Raw genomic sequence first — 20,992 nt, 5'->3', positions numbered from 1 at the left:
TTTTTCTTAACGGGCTAACGATAACCCGATAGTAACTTAATAATTTATATTTATTACTATTCGGTATATAAAGTCTTTCACTTAGGATTTAGTTTTCATACTTTTATTTCTTGTTGTCTCAAATTCTTGATTATTATACAATATTTTACATTTGCTTTTGATTAAGATGCAATTTATCAACTCATGTGCATGTTTCATTTGGTTTGTCATCTTGTTTCTAAGTGATTTTCAATATTTTTTTTTTATCAAATATTAACAGTTAAACCGATAAACGAATCGATAATAATCAATAACCAATAAATCGATAACCGATATGCCAATATCTTATTGATTTTATAATGGTTTGACACGTCTATAACTCGATAACCGATAAATTAAACTGATAAACTTCAAAATCGAACCGAACCGATTAATACGCAGCCTAAATGATATCACATTTTAGCTCCATTTATATTTTTATTTATTTTTATCGCAAGTTTAATTTAATCAAACATTTCATTTCACTCATGATACCTCATTAAATAACACCACATTTATTGCATCCCTAATACATTGAGTTAATTTATTCCTTTTGAAATTAGACATACTAGAATAAATAGAAATTTATAGGTACAATATAATTTAGGAACTGAAATCGAAGAATTATATATTTTGTTTTAATTATTTGTTTTTGTCTTCCAAAAAAAAAAAAGAAAGGTAAGGACCAAATGTGTTGTGAATAAGAGTTACGGGACGAAATCGCATTTATTCATAGTTTGGGGACCTTACTCGCATTTATGTCTAGATTGTTTTACCACCTTCTTCTTCTTCTCCCATTTTCTCCTTCCAATTTCTCTCCGTTTATTGCTATGGACCTTCTCCTTCCGATTCCGGCGAGACTTTCCACATTTTCACGCGCCTCCGTGTGTACTATTTCTCCGATCAATCCTTTCAATTCCAACTCATTTACATACCGGAGAGTTAGAACTAGAGTGAATTGCAGTCCGAAGCCTGTGGGAGTGGAAACAAACTCGAATTTCAACAGTAGAGATAGTAATAATTGTGAATTGAATCTTGAAGATGATGATATTGAGGAGGCAGACGGTTTGAAGAATGTGTGGGAAGAGACTGAGTTTGTGGAGGTATTTGGAATTGGAAGCCGGAAAGACGCTCTGCTTGAATTCTGCTTAGCTTCGCCTTCTCTTTCTCCGGCTTTGAGATTTTGGTATGCTTTCTGAATTTTTTAATTTTTTTTTCCGATTATTATATATATATTTTCAAATTATTGTTATGTTAGGGTTATATGCTGTGTGTATACACTATCCTCCTCAGACTCCACTTGTGGAATTGTTGTTGTTTGTTTCTGAATTGTTGTAGCCCGTTTCGCCATGCTTCCGAGTTTTGCTTATTCAGAAAAAGTATTTTTTGGAGACTCTCTCTTTTTAATTAGCTAATCAATTTGAAAAGCATTTCTTTTACAAATATTAGAGCATCAATTTGTGATTTGCCAACAACATACCCAGTGTAATCCCACTTGTGGAGTGTGGGGAGGGCAGAGTGTAGTAGTAGATCTTCTTCCTACATTTGAGAGGTAAGGAGGTGGTTTTCGATAGACCCTCGACTCAAAAAACATTTCAAAGCAGGTCGGATTTTTTTTAGTGGAAGTGAAGAAGCCATAGAAAAATACAATGGTGTGATTTGCCAAGGGTCTAAAAGTTAATAAGGAGAAAAGCTACTTTTTTCAGCTTCTAAAAAACAACTTTTACTACTACTGCAAATCACTTACTTTTTTCCTAAAAGCTTGGGCAAATGCCTCAACCCTATAAAATAAGCACTTTTGGCTTCCTAGAAGCTTGTTCAAACAGGCTATTAATTTGATTGTGGCTTGGAAAATATTGAAGTAACGGATGACAAGATAGCTTGGTGGAGAAAATATTGCATCAAAGTTTTGAAAGTTGAATACTTTAATGAATTTTGATTCTTGAATGCTGTGAAAATGGGGTAGAAGTGGAATGGTGTTTACATTTTGCGTGTTCCATAATGGAAAGTGTTTCATGATTGGACCGAGGGAGTGGTAAATACAATTGATTGTTTATACATCCTCTCATCTATAAGTTATGAGATTTAAGCTGGGCGGTGAAGTCTGCGTTTTGATGCTATATATACATTTATCCAATGTACATTCCTAAAGCAGTAAGGACACTATACCTATTCCTGTACTTGCTTCAGAATTACATTTTTCTGATACATGATTTACATGTAAGCTTAGTGTCAATTCATTACTATCATGGCCTTTCCACCCTTGTTTTAACATTAAGAAGTTCAATGTTGTTAGGAGCTTCCTGTATACTTAAGGAACACTAGTATGAACTAAGTTTGACCTGCTTCATGGCCCAACATACACCAGTTCGCCAAATAAGTAGCAAAGGAGAGAAGTAGTTCTTACCTGTTCAAGATAAAAGTAGCAAATGAGAGAAATGTGCAGCGTTTCTATTTATTTTTATTATAGTGATGGTTCGGTTGTTCTAGCTTCAGTAGCATTCTGCTAGTTGGATGTTGGGATTACATGGATTGAACTTCATAGTACAATGTCAATAGTTGTGAAGGGCGAGGAATGCCAATGGACCAGAGTGCAAAGTGCATGAAACTTTTTGCAATCCAACAAGTGATGCGGGAGAGAGTAGAGCCATGTAGAGATAATAGATACTGGGTCATTGCTGAAAATATTAGTGGTGCTTGGAAAGCTGGAAGAAAAGAAATGTAGGATCATTTGACGAAGTGGAGTACCCAAATCATAATATAGGAAAAAGAATGTTTTTCTAGTTCCATTCATTTTGGTCCAAGGAAGAAATTCGTATTAGAATCTCCATTTGGTGATGTTTTTGGGAGGATCTTTCTGCCTTTTATGACATTTTTTTGAATTATTGAAAAAAGTAAAAGATAAATTGCCCTTTTTTATTGAGACAAGTAACAAGCTAAATTGACTTTTCTGGACAGCCTACCAATCTTTGATGGTTAAGTTTTGACTGCAAAACTGAAGGAATTTGAAGCAAGTTATCAAATATTTAGGGCTGACGACTCCGAAGCTTAGGCTAGTCTCTTGTTTAGAGATTTGTATTTCGGTAGGAAACGTAGAATATCTCTATTGTTAGAGAAATTTGTTTTAAGGACAATTATTGAGCATTGGAGTGAAATGAGCCCAAATAAAGAGGAATGGAGGAAGTTTGTGCTGGTTAATTTAATGGAGAAGTATGACATGGAGGACAAGGTGTTCTTAAATTATACGATGTAAAGCAACTCTGAAAATATTATGTCCTCCAATTTCTTCGAAATGTTGTGAAACTGATACTTGAGCTTGTAGTGCCTAATATACCACTCAACTTTGCGATTTAGAGATGATATACCCTCGTTAAAAAAGCAGCTCACATATACCCCTACCGTTACACAAATGGCCTAGATATACCCTTTTCTGAGATAAGTAACAAGATAAATTGGCTTCATTTTGTCCTAGAATGTAATGATTTCTCAAAGCTAATCATGTGAAACATAATTATGCAGTATTAATTTCTGAAATGTTGCCGACGTTTTTGTGATGGTATGTACAGGAATATTCTCGTGAAAGACTCAGAGAAGGTGCTATTACAAGAGAAAGTGCCTACAGAAGGTGAAATGTTTTATTTTTGTTTCTTTTTTCATTTTTGTTCTCCCTCCTCCATCTTCTTTGCTAAAAATAGTATCTATCTTCATTCTTCTTGATATGGAAGTTGTCTGGGGATTAGGTGGTTGTTTTCTAGCACTTAATGAGAAGAAAAGTACAAGTGGCTACCCAGTTGCTTCCATCGTAATTATATAGTTATCCCACGTATATCACCTACTCTTACATTGTTGGGTAACATCTTTGTTATGGGGGGAGCTGATGAGATGGTTTGGTTTTGAGTGGGTAATGCCGAGAACTGTGAAAGAAAACATGTTTAGCTGGGCTAGTAGAAGACGGAGGAGATGCTGGGCATGTGAAGTTGCGCCTTTAGCACTAATGTGGACCATACGGAGAGAGAGGAAAAGGGGAGCTTTTGATGGAATAGAGCAAGACGACGTACACTTGTGAAATAGCCTCTTCTCCCTTAGTTCTTTTTGGTGCACCCATATTACTTCTGGTATAATGATTGGGTGGCTTTCATAGAAAATCATGTATTTTTGTAAGATTTTTTACTTGTTGCTAATACTTTTGTTTGCGGGCTAGTTAATGCTCTTTTGTTAATAATATTCTTACTTCATCTAAAAAATATAGTTATCCCACGTGAGTTATGCAAGAGTTCTCAAAGAAGTTCATAAACATCTTGAGCAATTCCACCCAATGCCTTTAGGTGGTGGGTTGGATGCTTAGATTCTTCCCCATGCCAAGAGATCCTTTTGCAGCTTTAAATTTCTTGATACCTTTTAAGATGAGTTAAGCTCTTAGATTATCCAACTACTGTTCTGTCTATCTGTTCTTTGCTGCCTCCTTCCATACTATCTGTTATGAACTTAAGCTTTTCTCGTAACTTCTTTTGCAGATGTTTCTTCAAGAACTGTGGAAGTTCCATCAGCAATAAATTCATGTTCCAAAGCAGTTATACTTGTTTGTACATTCCTCAACTCTTATCCCTAAGATCTCCTTTAATTACCAGTGATTATTGAGTAAAGGTACTAGCTAATGTGAATTTAATGACAACATTCACTTGGATGGGTAACAAAGGACGGTGTTCCTTTGTTTTCCGCTAAGGCAGTCATGAGTAGAGGACAAGAGTCAGGGAATGCGTAGATGGTCATGAATAAGATTACGGACCAAGGATTTGCTCTGTTCTTGAACAAAATTATGTGTCTATATCTTCAGTTTAGTATCAAGTACTTCCTGCTTCTTGTGAAAGTAGCTTCAGAATCTATATAGAGGGTTAAAGTATTGTGTATTAGAATGGCATTAGAGCAAACACATGCATGATATGCAGGGGCTACAATAATCTTCTAGTTCAGAGGATACTGCTTAGACTTCAACATAAGGTTTAGTTGTATGAATATCTAAGAAATCATATCTGAAATTTGTCCAAAATTGCAGCAGAGAGTAGCAAAGAGGTGAAGAAGAGAAACATTAGGAATTTTCCCTTGAGTTCTTCATTAAGGTATTTGCAGAAGCTGCAGTCACTAGAAACTGATATTATAAATCTTAGAACATGTTTCGAAGAGTAAGCAATTTGAATTATATGCTTCGCTGAAGTGTCACAGAAACTGATGTTATAAATCTTAGAACATTTTTCGAAGAGTAAGCAATTTGACTTATATGCTTCACTGTACTTCCTCCTGTCTCCCTAAGTTAGCAAGTGCCTTTTTAAGCCTACACGATTGTTGGAATATGTACTGTAGTCATAACCTGATCAATCCTCCAATTTGGGTTGCTGAGAAGAACCTTGATAAACCACTAATGACTAAACCAAGTACTGGCATAACTTACATCACAAGCTACAGAACACTACTATGACCAACGATGCCTGAGCCATTAAGCTCCTATAAAGATATTGTTGCTTTTGAATGTCTCTAGCTACATTGCTACTTTATGTTTAGGGTCGAAACCTTTCTTATGAAGAAATGTGGATGATTTCTACCTTAAGAGAACTCAAGTTTTTGTAGCTAAAGAGACGCAGAAATCTGTTTTACCTGTGATTTACCTTTGCTTTCAAATAGACACTGTCCTATCGAACAGTTTGATAGATAAGTCAGAATTGTATTTTTTTTTTGAATTTTTGAGACTATTGAATGAAACCTTTAGCAAAATAAGAACGGAAGAAGTTGAATTGGCTTCACTTAGTAATGATAAAGTCAACTGAAAGATTCGTCTGGAGTCTTGCAACTTTTAATTGGGGGCGATAACCTTTTTGAGAAACTATGCCTGTGCTAGTGCCTAGTATAAAGGAAATGAAAATATGGAAGACCTGTACAGAGACATTTTCTTTTTGGCCATCTCAATTTCTGTTGCTTTAATTGTATGTTTTTTTTTTAAGCTAAAGTTGTTGTTTCCTTGTTGCTTCTTTAGGTGGCTAGTGCAGCTTATGGCTCCGATCATGTCCCAGCACTTGATATTATAAGGAAATTAAAGTCCAGAAATGGACTAGCCATCGGCATCATCCTGAAACCTTTCAGCTTTGAAGGACGAAGGCGCTATGATGAGGTATTATACTTTTGGTTTGGGAAATGATGCTGCTGAATAAATCTTTTTGTGGAAGGGTATCAGGCAAAAAAAGACAAATAACAACATTGATTCATGAAGGAAGCAATTTTATTTAAAAATCCTCGATGGTTGTAAAGAATATGAGCCATTTGACAATGTTGTATGTACTAAGCAATTTGTTGTTCTACTTTAATGAGGATACCCGAGATACACATATTGTATATGTCATACTTGTCAAAACATTGATAAACATATAGGGATGATGGTTTTATTTAATGTGTTCATACATAAACAACTTGAAGTCATAAACACCGTGTACTATATTGTAGGTCATATGAACTGGTGGTATAGGTAGGCAAGAACATCTAAGGATATAGGGCGTAGTGCATTATGCATTGTGTTATCTAATGGGGAGAACTGATCAATGATTTCTCATTTTCATATCAAAACAAAGATCAATATATCATAGACATCCCACCTTTATCAATAATGGTTTTTGAGAATGATCAATAGTAGTTTTCAAGGTAGACCTACTGATTCTCAAAAAAAAAGAAGAAAAATGGTATACCTACAAATGGCTTTTAGGTGCCGTTTTATTTCATTTTACTTCTATCTTTATCTTTGATGGACAATGGAGGACATTTTTAGAATTTCAAAAGTTGGGGTTTATTCATATTGAGGTTACATTAGGGACTATTGAAGATTTTTGTGTTTGGAATTTGATTTTCCTTGATTAAATTTTTAATTTTGGAACCATCTTCACAATATTACCAACCTTGTCTTCGACCAATATTTTTGATGGTTCATCCTACGTACAGGTCACGGATTTGATTGACAAACTTCAAAAGCATGCAACTGTTTGTATAGGTCAGTTGAACTTTGCATATTACTGTATTAGCTTATCTGCAGTTCATACAAATTTGATGATACTAATAACATAGGAGGTCCTTGCTTCTACACTGTTCATTTAGTGCACGCTCATCCATTAGAAGTCTTAATGAGCACATGTCTACTTCATCATAACTTTAATTACATGCGGTTAAAGCTTTGCATGGCTACAAATGTCATTGAGATCAATTTAATTGATTATTTGTGAAAATTAACGGCTTTGCTAGTAATGGTTCAGTTATTCTGGAATTGACCTTTACTTCCTGAATGCATAATATGACTTTTTTTTTGAAGATTGGGTATTGTTCGTAGAGAATCATAACTTTTTTTTACATTTTACTACTTACTGGTGTACTTGTATGCAGGCGTTTTTGTGCCCAAACTTCCTACAAAATTATTTACTTTATAGAACGAAGAGTTTGTCAGCAACTCTGCCATAGTTCCAAAATTGTAATGTTTGTTTATTTGGGTTTGCAGTTATTGACACTGATGGTCTCCTCAAAAAAGATCTTTTAACTCTGGATGAAGCTTTGAAGACTTCATATAATGCTGTTCTGATGGCTGTTAATGCCATTTCAATTCTTATGTCTGTAAGTTGTTTTTTCCTCCAATAAATCTCGAGTCTTTTATCCGCTCTTTTCCTCTTCTTCTTTTTACTGTGTTCTGGCTCTTGTTTTCTTAGTCCTTGTACAACTTCTGATTAATGAATTTATCTAATATCTGTCTGTCTGTAAACTTGCAACAATAACAGGAGGATCACATAAAGCTTCTAGATGCGACAGATTGTGGTACAAAAGAACTGAGTGGTCCAGAGCTAATAAAAGTAAGAACTATAGTCTTATTTTACATAATTAAGTTGAGTTGCTGATAAAATAGATTTTTTTTGAAGTGTGTTATCTCTAGTTGTGCATGATATGTACATTAAGTTATTATCCTTGGAAATCGCGGTTACGTACAAATTAGTAAATTTCTTCGCTCTAGAGGCAATATTTTTGGTTGTCTTTCAACTTTTGTAAAGGTTGAAAATTGCACCTTCTGTTAGTTCTTAGAAAAGAGTCACTTAATAGGAGTTTAGATGACTTCGTAAAAAAAAAAGAGTTGAGATGAATTTTCTTGGAAGAATGGAAAGAAGGAAGAAAAAAATGAAGAAAAAGGAGAAGAAGATTCATGAGGAGGAGGAGAAGGAACAGAAAGTAAATTCATTCACCTTGTATTCAGACAACAACAACATACCTAGTGTAGTCCCACAAGTGGGGAGAAAGTAAATTCATTCACCTTGTATTCAGACAAATTGAATTAAATCTTATTGGTGAGCAGAAGAAGAAACTAGTGGATGTTGAAGCAATATATAAAAAATGGACCGTTTCACTCCAAAAGTTCTTTAAATTGAATCCCTCTCTTGGTGCATTGAACCAAATGAATTTTGAAGACTGCTCAAATTAAAGGCTAAAGTGATTATTTTCAGATTCTTGAAAGCTACAAAGAGGCAAAGACTGGATTTGGAGCTGGCTACAATGTCGAAACTTCAATTCTGCGAGCTGTATACGATTGCCCATTCTTTGGTTTGGGAGTAAAGGTCAGACATAGTTCAACTACTTGTTAGAGTATATGCTTTCGTTTACCATCCACATCCTTGACAGCTAGTAATTCCTGCTTTGAACTTATGACTTCAATCAAGTGATTATATCCTTTTAAATCTACCGCTTTTTTCACAAGTTTTATTGAATGTATTTCCTGTAAGCTATTACGATTTCTCTCTCTCTCTCTGTCTCTCTCTCTCTCTACCTTGTGGTCTTTTGACCTCCATTTTAAGGCCTTTATTATTTTTACTTATCTTCTTTCTCAGGGGTCAAATGGTGTGGTTATATGCATTATTGCAAGTTCAGGTGTTGTAAGTTCCAGTGATGTGCGTAGCATCTTGCGCACGTTTCGCCAAATTACTGGATGTAATGGAGACATTGTGATATCAATTGTCCAGGAAGCCAGTATGGAGCCAAATATAATAGTTACGACTGTAGTTACATGTGGGTAAGTTGTTTTAACGAATACTGAGCTAAATTCTATCCTCATCTTTTTGTTATAGTTAGAGTTGTTTTATGAGATCTATCTTGTTTAGGACTTGCTACTCTATAAATAGATCCTCCTGTACTTTGCTTCTGGCACTTGATGAATGAGCATTTCATGAATTGATCTCCTCATTACAGGGTAGGGGTGGCAATCGCCTGGGATGCATGGGTGGTGGGATGATGATGACGATTGTGGACTGAGCTGTAATTGTTCTATACAAGATGGTTTAGAGGAGTAACTTATCAAAGGGACAACAGTAACATAACCAGTGTATTCCCATAGGTTGGGTCTTGGAAGGGTAGAGTGTATGCAGACCTTATTCCTACATCGTTGAGGTAGAGAGGCTATTTTAGGAAGATCCTTAGCTCAAGTAATGCATATCAAAGTAGTTTGAAAAAAAAATACAAAAGTAAAGAGGACATAACAAATAATAGGGAAAACATTACATAGCATTCATAAAACAAGGAATAGTAACAATAACCATATAATGCGATAACGAAGCATAGGAAACAACGGGTAGTAACAGAAATCGTAGGACAAGAAACTGCGAGAATACTGCTGCTGCTACTCCTTTGGGTATGAATGGAGAAATAGGTATGGTGCACCAAACTACTATCAAGCCTATCTCAATGGAAAGCGAGACAACGCTCAACTACCTACTAACCTTCTATCTTAATCTGCACCTCCATATCCTCCTATCTAAGGTCACGTCCTCAGTAAGCTAAAGATGCGGCATGTCCCGTCTAATCACTTATCACCTCTCCCAGACTTCTTCGGTCTAAATCTACCTCTTCTTAATCCACCATAGTCAACCTATCACACCTCCTTACTGGGGCATCTACGCATTTCCTCTTCAGTTTTCACATGCCCGAACCATCTTTGCCTCGCTTCCCTCATCTTGTTCACCACGGAGGTCACTCCCACCTTGTCTCGGAACCTTCATTCCTAATCATATCTTTCCTAGTATGACCACACATTCACCTTATTTCCGCAACTCTCATCTTTTGAAAATGAGAGTTCTTAACTGCCCAACACTCCGCCCCGTACACCATAGTCGGCCTAACCAACACTATGTAGAAGTTACCTTTAAGCTTTGTGTGGTACATTCTTATCACATAGGAATCTGGAGGTAAACCTCAATTTCGTCCACCCTGCACCAATACGACGTGTGACATCATCAACTTATCAAAGGGAAAAACTTAGAAAATTGCTTTAAGATGTCAATGGTAGTTAACTACATATGTTGTTGACATCATTAAAAATGTTACTATTCAGAGACAGCTATAGGAGAGGTATCTGGAGTGACTTATTGTACTAGAGACCTTCGTAGTTTCAAGCTGCAGGGAGTTTCTCTTAGTTCCAGTTAGATAGAGAAGATGTTAATGCCAGCTACTTATGGATCTTCCATTATATTTTGAAGTATCAGAAGAATGTTGTAAACCCATCACTGTCAATCAAACTGATGGCGTGAGCTATAAGAGTAGATACTAAAGTTTCTTAGAATAAAGGATATATCTCGTCTTTAACCCAGTAGATTAACAGTGCGGTTAGAGAAGTGGAGAGTATTCAGGCCAGACTAGTATATCATGTCAAGGATCTTAGAGTCTTTTTTCAATCTGTCCACACTCCATGACTTTAATAGTTAAGCATCATTGTGGTTCTAAGTACATGAAAATCAGTAAAACATCATGATATACTCCATTTTAGTTGTATATTACTCAGTCTTCTGCCATTAGTACTGGAGGAAGTAGGATCTATAAATCTATAGAAGTTTAGGAACTCTTTTATATTGTTGTTTGTTGGACCATCAGTGTTATAGAGTTTTTCCTTTTTCAATGGGCAAAGTGAGAAAACTATAGCACCAAGTTGACCGGAAATGTTCAAAATTTCTGTGGTCTAATTTCTTTAGACAAGTAGGAGTCTATGAAGTCCCTGTACATTGTCAAAGTCATTTACAAAAGGTCCTATGACTCCAGGAATCTTACAAAAGCTAAGGATAATGCTGTATCCTTAAGACATCTATAATTTCTTTTTGTACAAATTGTCAGAAAAATATATAAATGGATAGTCCTTCCCCTCCCCCTGTGCCTCTGACCCTTGCAATAGGTTACTGCAGCTTTCAAGCTGTCTGTCGTTGGCCATTTTACCGCAAATTGATTTTAAGAACACGTCATTTCTGTGGTGGGGGAGGTAGAAAGTCTAGTGGACTTCATAGGACAATTGTAAAAATTTCTTTTGGTTTTTGTTTACCATGATGCCCCCAGGGGGTTGTAAATCCCACTTCATCAGTTTTTACTGATGAGTTTTTTGGTTTGAATAAAAAGTTACCTCTATTAAAAAAAGAAGGCACCATATCTGACATATATATTTATATTGCAGCTCTGAGTTTTCCTTGGCGTTTTGGTTAAAAAAAAGTTTCCGGCAAAAAATATTTTCAAATTCTTTTCACCTGTTTCTGAAACAAACACCACTTGATCCTCTGTCCCCTGCATCACTTCCATCACATCCCCAGTCCTGTCCAATAAATATATTGTTTCTTTCTATTTCTTTTTAGGAAATTATCCTTACATAAGGGCCCTATTAATGATATATGGAGCTAGCTAGAACTTCCAAAACAAGTAGTATTCGAGCTCTAAATAAAAATTAAGACTCTCTAACTAGAAAAATGATAAGAAATAGTGATAATGTCTTTTATGATTCAGTATAATTCTTTTAAACGAATGATACCAGTACTCAGTATTCTTGCCTTATGGGTAAGTGTAATGTACAGTCTTTTATTCAACTACAAATGCATGTTGATACTGTAATTCTTGGAATATGATATCCTAACTTGACTCAAATATGTATTAAACTTGATTTCCTTGCTGATTATAGAATGCGATCAACTGATCAAAGAAGAATGTGTCTTTGGAATTTTTCTGCTAGGTGCAAAATTTTCCCTTTATGAGAGGAAGTCTTTATTTATTTTATGTGCTTTACTGACTAATCAGTGAATGTCTAGTGCCTGCTATCGGTTCATATCAGATACTGGAATTGTATCCTCTTGCCTTTTGTTTTCGTTTGTTTGCCTGTATACTGTCTGTTTCTTTCCGTCTGGTTCCATTATTTGTTGCCACACCATTCACTTCAGATGTTATATCAAATGATTTGCTAAAGAGTTCAACCTGTTGTTTTAGCGAATTTGTGCTTCTATCTAAAATCCTAATTCTTGAGTATTTGTTATTCCTAGGTACGCTGCACAGGAATCATCTGGAAAAACTAGTTTATTGTCTAGACTAGCACAACATATTCCTTTCATTTTTAAGATCCTTAAGAAGCCAGATCCACCACTTCAAACTGCCCAAGAAAGTGAAATTGATGAAAGTCCAGAAACTTCTGATATGGCAGAATTTGTTTCTATGGATAATGCACCTGAGGATATGTCTGTCTATTCTGGGGAACTGCAGGCATTATTTCGTACCAATGGTGAAGAAACATCCTTTTTGAGGTCTTCCTCTACTCTTTTAGAACTATCTAAGTTCATCTTTGCTGAAATCATTCTTGGACAACTTATTGTGCTCGCTCTTAGAAAAATTTTGTTGCTATGCAGAGATTATAGTAATGTTTCTGATGAAAGGAAGATTGAACTGTCAAATTCTGCCGTTGCTACTGAAGGTACATTATTATTTTTATTTTAGGTTGACTCAGTTTTTCATGCAGTAGCATCTTGACATGAATGCAATAAAGACTATTCATCAATTGCAATAAGATTAAAGTGGACAATTTTTTTTATTAGATAAGCAAATCAAAGTTATGAGCTTATAATGGAATAGTGAAATCCTGACCTGATTGGATTTTGCAGCACCTTTTGTTTTCAAAAGAGAGCTGCTCACAAGATGGAATCTGGGGCCAGGAAAAGACATTTCAGAAGGCTTAGCTACAGAAGGGACCGAGAACTTGGAAGCTAAAAACATGGTTGATAATACCAGCACCTACAAACTTCCAGTTGGTATAAAGCATAAAGAACAGCTGCAAACTAGTTCCTCAAACTCAAGAAATTCGGGGAGGAAATCTGAAGAAAGTAAAGGTGCACAGCCTAGAGATATCTCAAATCTATCTCAGGATGCAGTGGATGAAGAATACAGCGAAATTGTTGCAGATGTTTACAACTCTAACCTTTCCTTAATTGAAAGAAACTATGCTAGTGTCCCAAAAAGGAAAGGAGTTCTGTCTACTCGGGCAGCCTCTATGCTGGTAAATATCCTTTTTTTGGTAACTAACCTTTTAATAATCACCAAGTGTAACAACACTACAAAGCCACAGATCACTATCACAGCAGCTATCAACAGTATCTATTAGAAAGGAAAGACTACTATATGTCTAGTTCTGATTGTAGCTCGCATGTTACCTGCTATTACTCTTGCAATTCTATCTGGATTCCTACTCTTTTTCTTAAAAAATCCTTTGGTTCCTCTCCATCCAAATGGCATGTATGACTTCAGTGCTAATTTTCTTGAATAACTGAGCCTCTTTGGATTTCCCCTTGGACTTGCTGATTATCCAATCTTGGTAGTGATCCCAGTTGGTAGCAGTGAAGGTGTTTCCTTTCATCCATCTCATTGCCTCAGCCACAGTTGCGTAGTGAATTGACTAGTGAATAAATAGATGCTCCCTGGTTTCCTCAAAAGCTTGACAGAGATTACATGTTGTGTCCACAGTCAGATCCCATTTGAGTAGTCTATCAGCTGTGATCTCCCCTGAACCTAAATCCATAGTGTAAGCCTAGCCTTTGGTCTGGTATCGTTGCCAAACATCAGGCATTTTGATGTTGCTCTAGGACAGTCACCTAGCATCTGAAGATACACCTGCTTTGTTAAGCTGCCAGTCTTAGAAATCCTCTGAACACAGGTCCCAACATGTATTGCTTCATTTCCACAATTTTCCTTACCAACCAGCTTTCTTGAGCTGGAATTCTTACGTCATTCCATTGTTTTCCTTTGATGTAGTAAGAATGGATCCATTTTATCCACATCTTATCTGCCTTATGGGCCAGGTCCCAACAAGTTTTGGTTAGTGCAGCCTTATTCCAGAAAGCCAGATTGATCAGCCCCAAACCTCTTACAGATTAGGAATACAGATCTTGTCCCAGGATACCAAAGCCCTCGTAGTGATGACATTAGTGCCAGACCAAAGATAACTCCTACAATAGGGTTCAATAGCCTAATTTTAGTGCTGGACATAATTAAATTTATTACAGATCTTGTCCCAGGATACCAAAGCCCTCTTAGTGATGACAGTAGTGCCAGAAGATAACTCCTACAACAGGGTTCAATAGCCTAATTTTAGTGCTGGACATAATCAAATTTAACTCTATCATAAAAAAACTTACTAATATAGATAGTTATAAGTTGCTTAGAAATATTTCAGTAGATAATTGCACAAACTTCTTTCTACATTATAGTTAATAATCAATTGCCTCAGTTTCTTTAAATTTGATAATTTTGATGGAGTGTTATATTAGCTGTTGAAGTTGTTGCATTTTTTCCCCTCTTTTCTAACTGATCTATGTGCAACAGATACCTTATGAACTGGAAATGATGGATACTGTTTCTAATAGTGAAGAAAATTAGAGGTGTCTTATATCAACTTCTGCTGTTGATTATTTACGACACAAATTTATGTTATGGTAAATGGGCCTCAATACAAGTAGAAACCAAGAAAAGGAAATGTATATGTTAATGATTACTGGATCTTTTTCATTTTTCTTTACTCAATCGTAAGGATAGGCTGTCTACGTCACACCCTTGGGGCGCGGCCTTCGCCGGACCCTGCTAACACCAGATGCTTTGTTTACCGGGCTGCCCTTTTTATGCAATCAGAAATCACTTGTGGTTCCATGATTTCATTGAGCAGATTTGAATTTGTATTTTGGTTCTTGTCCATAGTTGAAGCTGTAGGACATGGCACCAAAGCCATTTCCTTCTCCCTCCACCTCAAATTTATCCATGCATAGAGGAAGCTAGACATCTTAGTGTCTTGGTTGGTTATATGACAAGGGAGAATTAAGTCGTCGAGTTTTGATGGAAGGTTAAATATATTTTTTATCATCATACTCAGGAAGCTGAACGCGATTCAAAAAAGAAGTGGATTCCTGTAGTTGAAATGAAATACAGGGGGGGTATATACAGAGGTCGCATTGAAGGAGGACTTCCAGAAGGAAAGGTACTTTGATCTAGCTATACAAACTCAGAAGACCTGTTTTCTGGGTTACTTTGTTTTTTCAAAAAAGAACTTTTACTCAGTCCCAAAAAGAAGAAACTGTTAACTACGTAGAGTGCAAAACAGTTTTTTTCTTTTACCAAAGTATCATGAAACATCTTTTTGAATATTTTTAACTTACAGTATTACGATTTCTAGTAATTTTAATGTACTTTTGCAATACGTAAATTTTATTTCAAAAAAATTGTTATCTGAATTCACACTGTAAATTAGATGCATTCACCCTCGTGCTCCAAACCCTGGCGTTCAACTTCGGGATGACGAGTATATTTGTTTTCTCGTGTTTGTCTGAATGAAATGAATTTTGAATTCTATAGGGCTGCCTGTCTCTTGAAGATGGAAGCAAATACGATGGTATGTGGCGCTACGGGAAGAAGTCAGGGTTGGGTACATTTTACTTCAATAACGGTGATACTTATCGGGGTTCATGGAGAGATGATCTCATGCATGGAAAGGTACTAATAATCCTTAAGTGCTTCCCAGAGTTTGATAGTTCTCTATTAATATACTATACAAAAACTAGTGTGGGTGCACTTCTGCTGCACGCTATTAGCTTCTCGTTCTATGTTTCCTGATGTTTCAGAAAGTAGTAACATTTCAACACATCATGGATTCCCTCAGTTATAAAATTTTTCTGTTACCTTTATCCAAAAAAATATAAAATCAGTGCGACACCTTTTTGAAATATACCAAGCAGCATGCAAAAGCAGCTTCCTGGCATTCATGTGGACTATAGAAGAAAAAGAACCCGAGAGCTTTTTAAGAATGTGAAAAGCTCGTTTGTGCATTTAAAAGAACATGTTGGTTTTTGGTAAAAAATTTTACCTACTAGATTTACATTTGGAGGACTGGGTGTTCTCTTTTATGGATCATGTTTGAGATTATCCACTTTCTTCATACTGATTGTATATGGGATTACTCCCATTTACATCAATAAATTTTTAATTCATCAAAAAACAAAACAGCCTCTATCCAAATTATTCCCACTTTTTCTTTGTCAAAAAAAAATTAATTCCCACCTTTTGCTTTTCAAGCATCAATTAAGTTGAACTTGATAACAATTTGTTTCAAGAATTCTGAAGTATTTTGGAGAAATACTTTGAATTTGTGGCATCTTTTGTCTATCTTCTGGATCTGTACCAATTCATCCATGGTTGGTTTCATAATGAAAATTGGTCAAGTTGATTCTTTGAGAATTGTAAGCAGGTATTATAAACTTCAGCAAAAAGACAGTGATGGGAGCCATATTTACAAACACAAGACAGCTCTATTGCATCCTTGATTCTTCTTACAAGGATTCTAAAGCTTCCAAAATTGATACTGAATGATCTGGATGATATTCATTACACCAAAAGTGAAAAAATAAAATACAATTCAACATGATCTTTTGGGTAGAATTATATCTATTTTCAAAACATCTAGAGTTTCTTTCCTTCCAGATGGTCCACCATATGCATGTAGGAATTATTCTCCATCAGCTCGTGGCTGGTACATCTGCCCAAACTGTTCCAACATGCCAACAACTCACTAGTTGATCTTGGAATTGTCCATTTAATGCCTATCAATTAAGGAAGATCTGACACAGCTAGTTAGTGATGACATCTAAATCTGTCATTCCATTCTCTTGAAACAACGAGCCTAAATGTCTAATTGTTTGCATCTTGGCATCACAATCCTATCTAGTCTCTCTCACCTGAACTGTGCTCTTCTCACGCTTACTAAGGTTGCAGTGCATGTATTAAGTCTTACATTACTTGTCCTAAAACCCGTACTCTCAAAAATGAATCTTCATAGTTCATTTTTTGGTTGACAACCAAGTTGAATTAACTTAATTTGGTCAGCAAATAGCATACATTATGAGACCTCATCTTGTATTGTGTTGGTTAGCTCATCCATAACTAGGGTAAACAAGTAGGGGTTCAATGCCGATTCCTATTATAGACCACTATTATGGGAAACTCCTTTGCATCTCCTACTACTTTTTTGATAAAGCTTTGTATCTCCTACTACTGTTCTCATGCTAGTGACGACTCCTTCGCGTTTCGGACTATGAGGATTTATTTAATAATTTTATAATTAAAATTTGTAGATGCCGTGGATATCACTTGACAAGCAAGTTCTGCACACTTTTCTTTCTCAGGAAAAAGTTTGGATCGTCCTAGTTGGCTAGTTGTCATTGTCTAAACAAATAATATTCTTTAACAATATATAGGGATGGTTTTACTTTCATACTGGGGATCGATGGTTTGTGAGCTTCTGGAAGGGAAAGGCTAATGGAGAAGGCCGTTTCTATTCAAAGCTTGGTGATGTATTCTTTGGACACTTTAAAGATGGATTGCGCCATGGTCATTTTCTTTGTATCAACATTGATGGGACGAGGTATGTATGTTTAGTTCTCGACTTTCTTAATTCGGGCATCATTTTTGCACCTTAAAATACAAATGCTGAACTGGAATTTAAAGTTGGCTTAATGCTGAAATAATGTTCGTTTTATACTTGAAATAGGTGACATGGCCAAAAATGATATATGGGCAAACGATGTGTGATTTAGCATCTTAAATCATATATCTTTTGAAGTTCCTAGGCTTGCATATGACTTAAATATCTGCTGTACATCTTGTGCTTAATAAAAACACAGTTAAGGCTCCATAGTTCCCCCAATTATAAACCTAGGATATAAGGTGAAGAGGTCCATGCTAGTACCAGCGGATTGCAGAAATTTGTGTCATCCTTCACTCCTTGAACTCCCGTCCGTGCCAAATGTGCTACCTTATGTTGTGGCCTGTGGGTTTAGGAGGAGCTAGTGAAGGGACTAACACGGACTATTCTCCTAATAGATACCTATATGGCAGATGTATCAAGCACCCTGTTAGGTTGCTAACTCATTACATGTCCGAGGTCAATGAACCACCACCCTTGGCACCAGAAGAACCAAGTTGATTGTACATTTGTATGGGGTTTCACCCTTTTTTTTTAGCGGTAGTGCTGGCATGTTTCTTTTTACCTTCTACTCCTTGTGACTAAGAAGCTGTACACTCATTTGACTAATCTTTCTCAATCTTCATGATTTCTGGGCTCTTCTATGTAATGCTGACACAAGTACTCTTTTGTTAAGTACACTTTTTATGTTATTAATGTAATCCTCATGTTCTGTAGGAGTATCGAGGTATGGGATGAAGGCCTTCTTCAAAGCCGAAAGAATTTGGATTCTGACACCGAAACCGGGTAGACTGTTTGTGTATTTGTGAAAATATGCTCTCCTTCGTCCGTTCATGGTGTCCTTAAGAAACAAATGCAGAAGAATAGCAACAGAGGGCGGGGTGCCTCTTCGAAGAGTTTTCTTCAATCGACTTCAATGATCATAGCAACTATGCTTTAGCGGCAGCAGCAGCAGCTCAATTATAATCAGTAATGTTATATAGCACACCCTCTGATCATTTGTTCTTTATCTGTACTAGTGAATCCAAATTGAAATCTCCAATTCAAACAGATCTTTGGTATTATTATGTAAATAGTAATTTTATGTATTTTTTACACCTAGGGGCATAGCCTTTTTTTTTTTTGGCAGCGCCTTCTATGTTTTGGAGTTTGATGTTCTTAGCTTCCTATCCAAAAAAGAGTTGGTCACACATCCAAAAAATTCATGAATTAATAATACTCATGAAAAAAGATAATCTTGAATTCTTGTTTCATAACACAAACTCTAAAAAAGCAATGTCTGCCTTTCAAAAAATAATGAGTATTATTTAATTGGAAAAGGGTCAAAAATGTCCTTGAACTATGTGAAATGAACAAAAATACCATCTATTTATTGTTTGATCCAAAAATGCCCTTGCCGTCAATAGTTGAAGGGCATTTTTGGATCAAACTATAAATGGAGGATATTTTTGTCCATTTCAAATAGTTTAAGGGCATTTTTTACCCTTTTCCGTTATTTAATTGGTAGTCATAAGTGGATTTACAAAATTTGAGCTCAAACCGAGTTGGTCATGCATATTGAAAAATGATGGATTAATACATACAAAAATTGAGAATATCTTGAAATCCTAATTCGTGACAAACTCTTAAAATATCGACGTCCTCCTTTCAAAAACAACTATGAAAATGATTTATTAGGTCGTTATGGACGGTCCTAAAAATATTATGCCAAGCATAGCGATGTGAATTATGTAGAGATTCTGAAAAGGGTTTACTAGGTCATTGCAGATGGTCCAAAAAAATTTAGGCCAAACATAGCCAGTCCATTATATCCCATAAAATTTATGGACTAATACATATGAAAAACTGATTAAATTCCCCCAGGTCACTACAGAGGTGTCTGTAATGGTTTTGAAAAAAAATGTTCAAAAATCATATCACCAAAAAATTCATTGACTAGCTAACATATACAAAAAACTGAGTAAATCACCTAATTCTTGTTGAGTGACTCATAAATGCTAAAAAAATAGCGTGGATCATGGTAGGCTATACATACTATTGCACCAGGTCATTAAAGAGTGTCCTGTAAATATTTGTAAAAAAAGTGTCTGAAAACCATATTATCAAAAAATTCATTTACTAACACATGAAAAATTGAAAAAATTGCCTAATTCTTGTTTACTTACCCCTAAATGCTAAAATTCGCGTGGATCATGGTGATGTTATACGTACTGCCATGTCATTACAGAGGATCCTGTAAATATTTTTGAAAAAAATTGCTCGAAAGTCATATCACTAAAATGCTAAATAATGGCGTGGATCATAGTGATGCTATATGTACTGTTCTCCCAAATCATTACGGAGGGTCCTATAAAAATTTTGAAAAAAAATATTGAAAATCATATCACCAAAAAATTCATTGACTAACACACACGAAAAATTGAGAAAATTACCTAATTTTTATTGAATGCCTCCTAAATGCTAAAAAAATGATGTGGATCATGGTGAATCTATAGTACTGTTTCCCCAGGTCAGTAAGGAGGGTCTAATAAAGGTTTTGAAAATAAAGTGCCCGAAAATTATATCACCAAATAATTTATTGACTAACACATGAAAATTTAAGAAAATCGCCTAATACATGTTGATTGGCCGCTAAATGTCAAAAAATAGTGTAGATTATGGTAAGACTATACGTATCATTCTCCAGGACATAGGACTCTCTGTAAGTATCTGGGGGATAAGTACGTATAGCCTCGGCACGATCCATAGTGCATTCATAATATTTAGGGGCCTCACAAGAGTAATTAGACGATTTTTTTATTTTTCGTGTGTGTTTACCAATGAATATTTTGGTAAACTGACTTGCGATCAATTTTTTTCTGAAATCTATATGAGACCCTCTGTAAGTATCTGGAGGATAAGTATGTATAGCCTGGACATGACCCATGGTGCATTCATATCATTTAGGGACCGCACAAGCGAAATTAGATGATTTTCTCATTTTTCGTGTGTGTTAGCCAATGAATATTTTGGTGAACTAGCTTCTGATCAATTTTTTCTGAAACTCATATAGGACCCTCCATAAGTATCCGGGGGATCAATAAGTATAGCTTCGAAATGATCCACCACACATTCACAATATTTAAGGAGCGATTTTCTCATTTTTCGTGAGTGTTGCCCCAT

The 20,992-nt window shown here is 35.7% G+C and overlaps 1 protein-coding gene across 2 annotated transcripts; it reads left to right on the top strand.

Moving 5' to 3' along the window:
* Positions 1 to 807: 807 nt before the first annotated feature.
* LOC129887922 (protein ACCUMULATION AND REPLICATION OF CHLOROPLASTS 3, chloroplastic) lies at positions 808 to 18,964 on the top strand. Of its 2 annotated transcripts, none has more exons than XM_055963167.1 (16): positions 808 to 1,204; positions 3,585 to 3,643; positions 4,533 to 4,573; positions 6,044 to 6,178; positions 6,997 to 7,045; positions 7,544 to 7,656; positions 7,818 to 7,889; positions 8,532 to 8,642; positions 8,913 to 9,094; positions 12,363 to 12,620; positions 12,723 to 12,787; positions 12,975 to 13,366; positions 15,230 to 15,334; positions 15,709 to 15,846; positions 17,604 to 17,770; positions 18,548 to 18,964. In XM_055963167.1, the coding sequence occupies exons 1-16, from the start codon at positions 849 to 851 to the stop codon at positions 18,618 to 18,620; spliced, it is 2,316 nt and encodes a 771-aa protein (XP_055819142.1). In that variant the 5' UTR covers positions 808 to 848; the 3' UTR covers positions 18,621 to 18,964. The 2 variants fall into 2 exon arrangements, with proteins under 2 accessions (XP_055819142.1, XP_055819141.1); XM_055963166.1 differs by having other exon boundaries at positions 809 to 1,204; positions 4,533 to 4,597; positions 18,548 to 18,963.
* Positions 18,965 to 20,992: the final 2,028 nt, after the last annotated feature.

The sequence above is a fragment of the Solanum dulcamara genome, chromosome 4 (genome assembly GCF_947179165.1).
Source record: "Solanum dulcamara chromosome 4, daSolDulc1.2, whole genome shotgun sequence".
Taxonomy (NCBI): domain Eukaryota; kingdom Viridiplantae; phylum Streptophyta; class Magnoliopsida; order Solanales; family Solanaceae; genus Solanum; species Solanum dulcamara.
The sequence above is the reverse complement of the archived record's forward strand: the minus strand, read 5'-3'. Positions and strand labels throughout refer to the sequence as shown.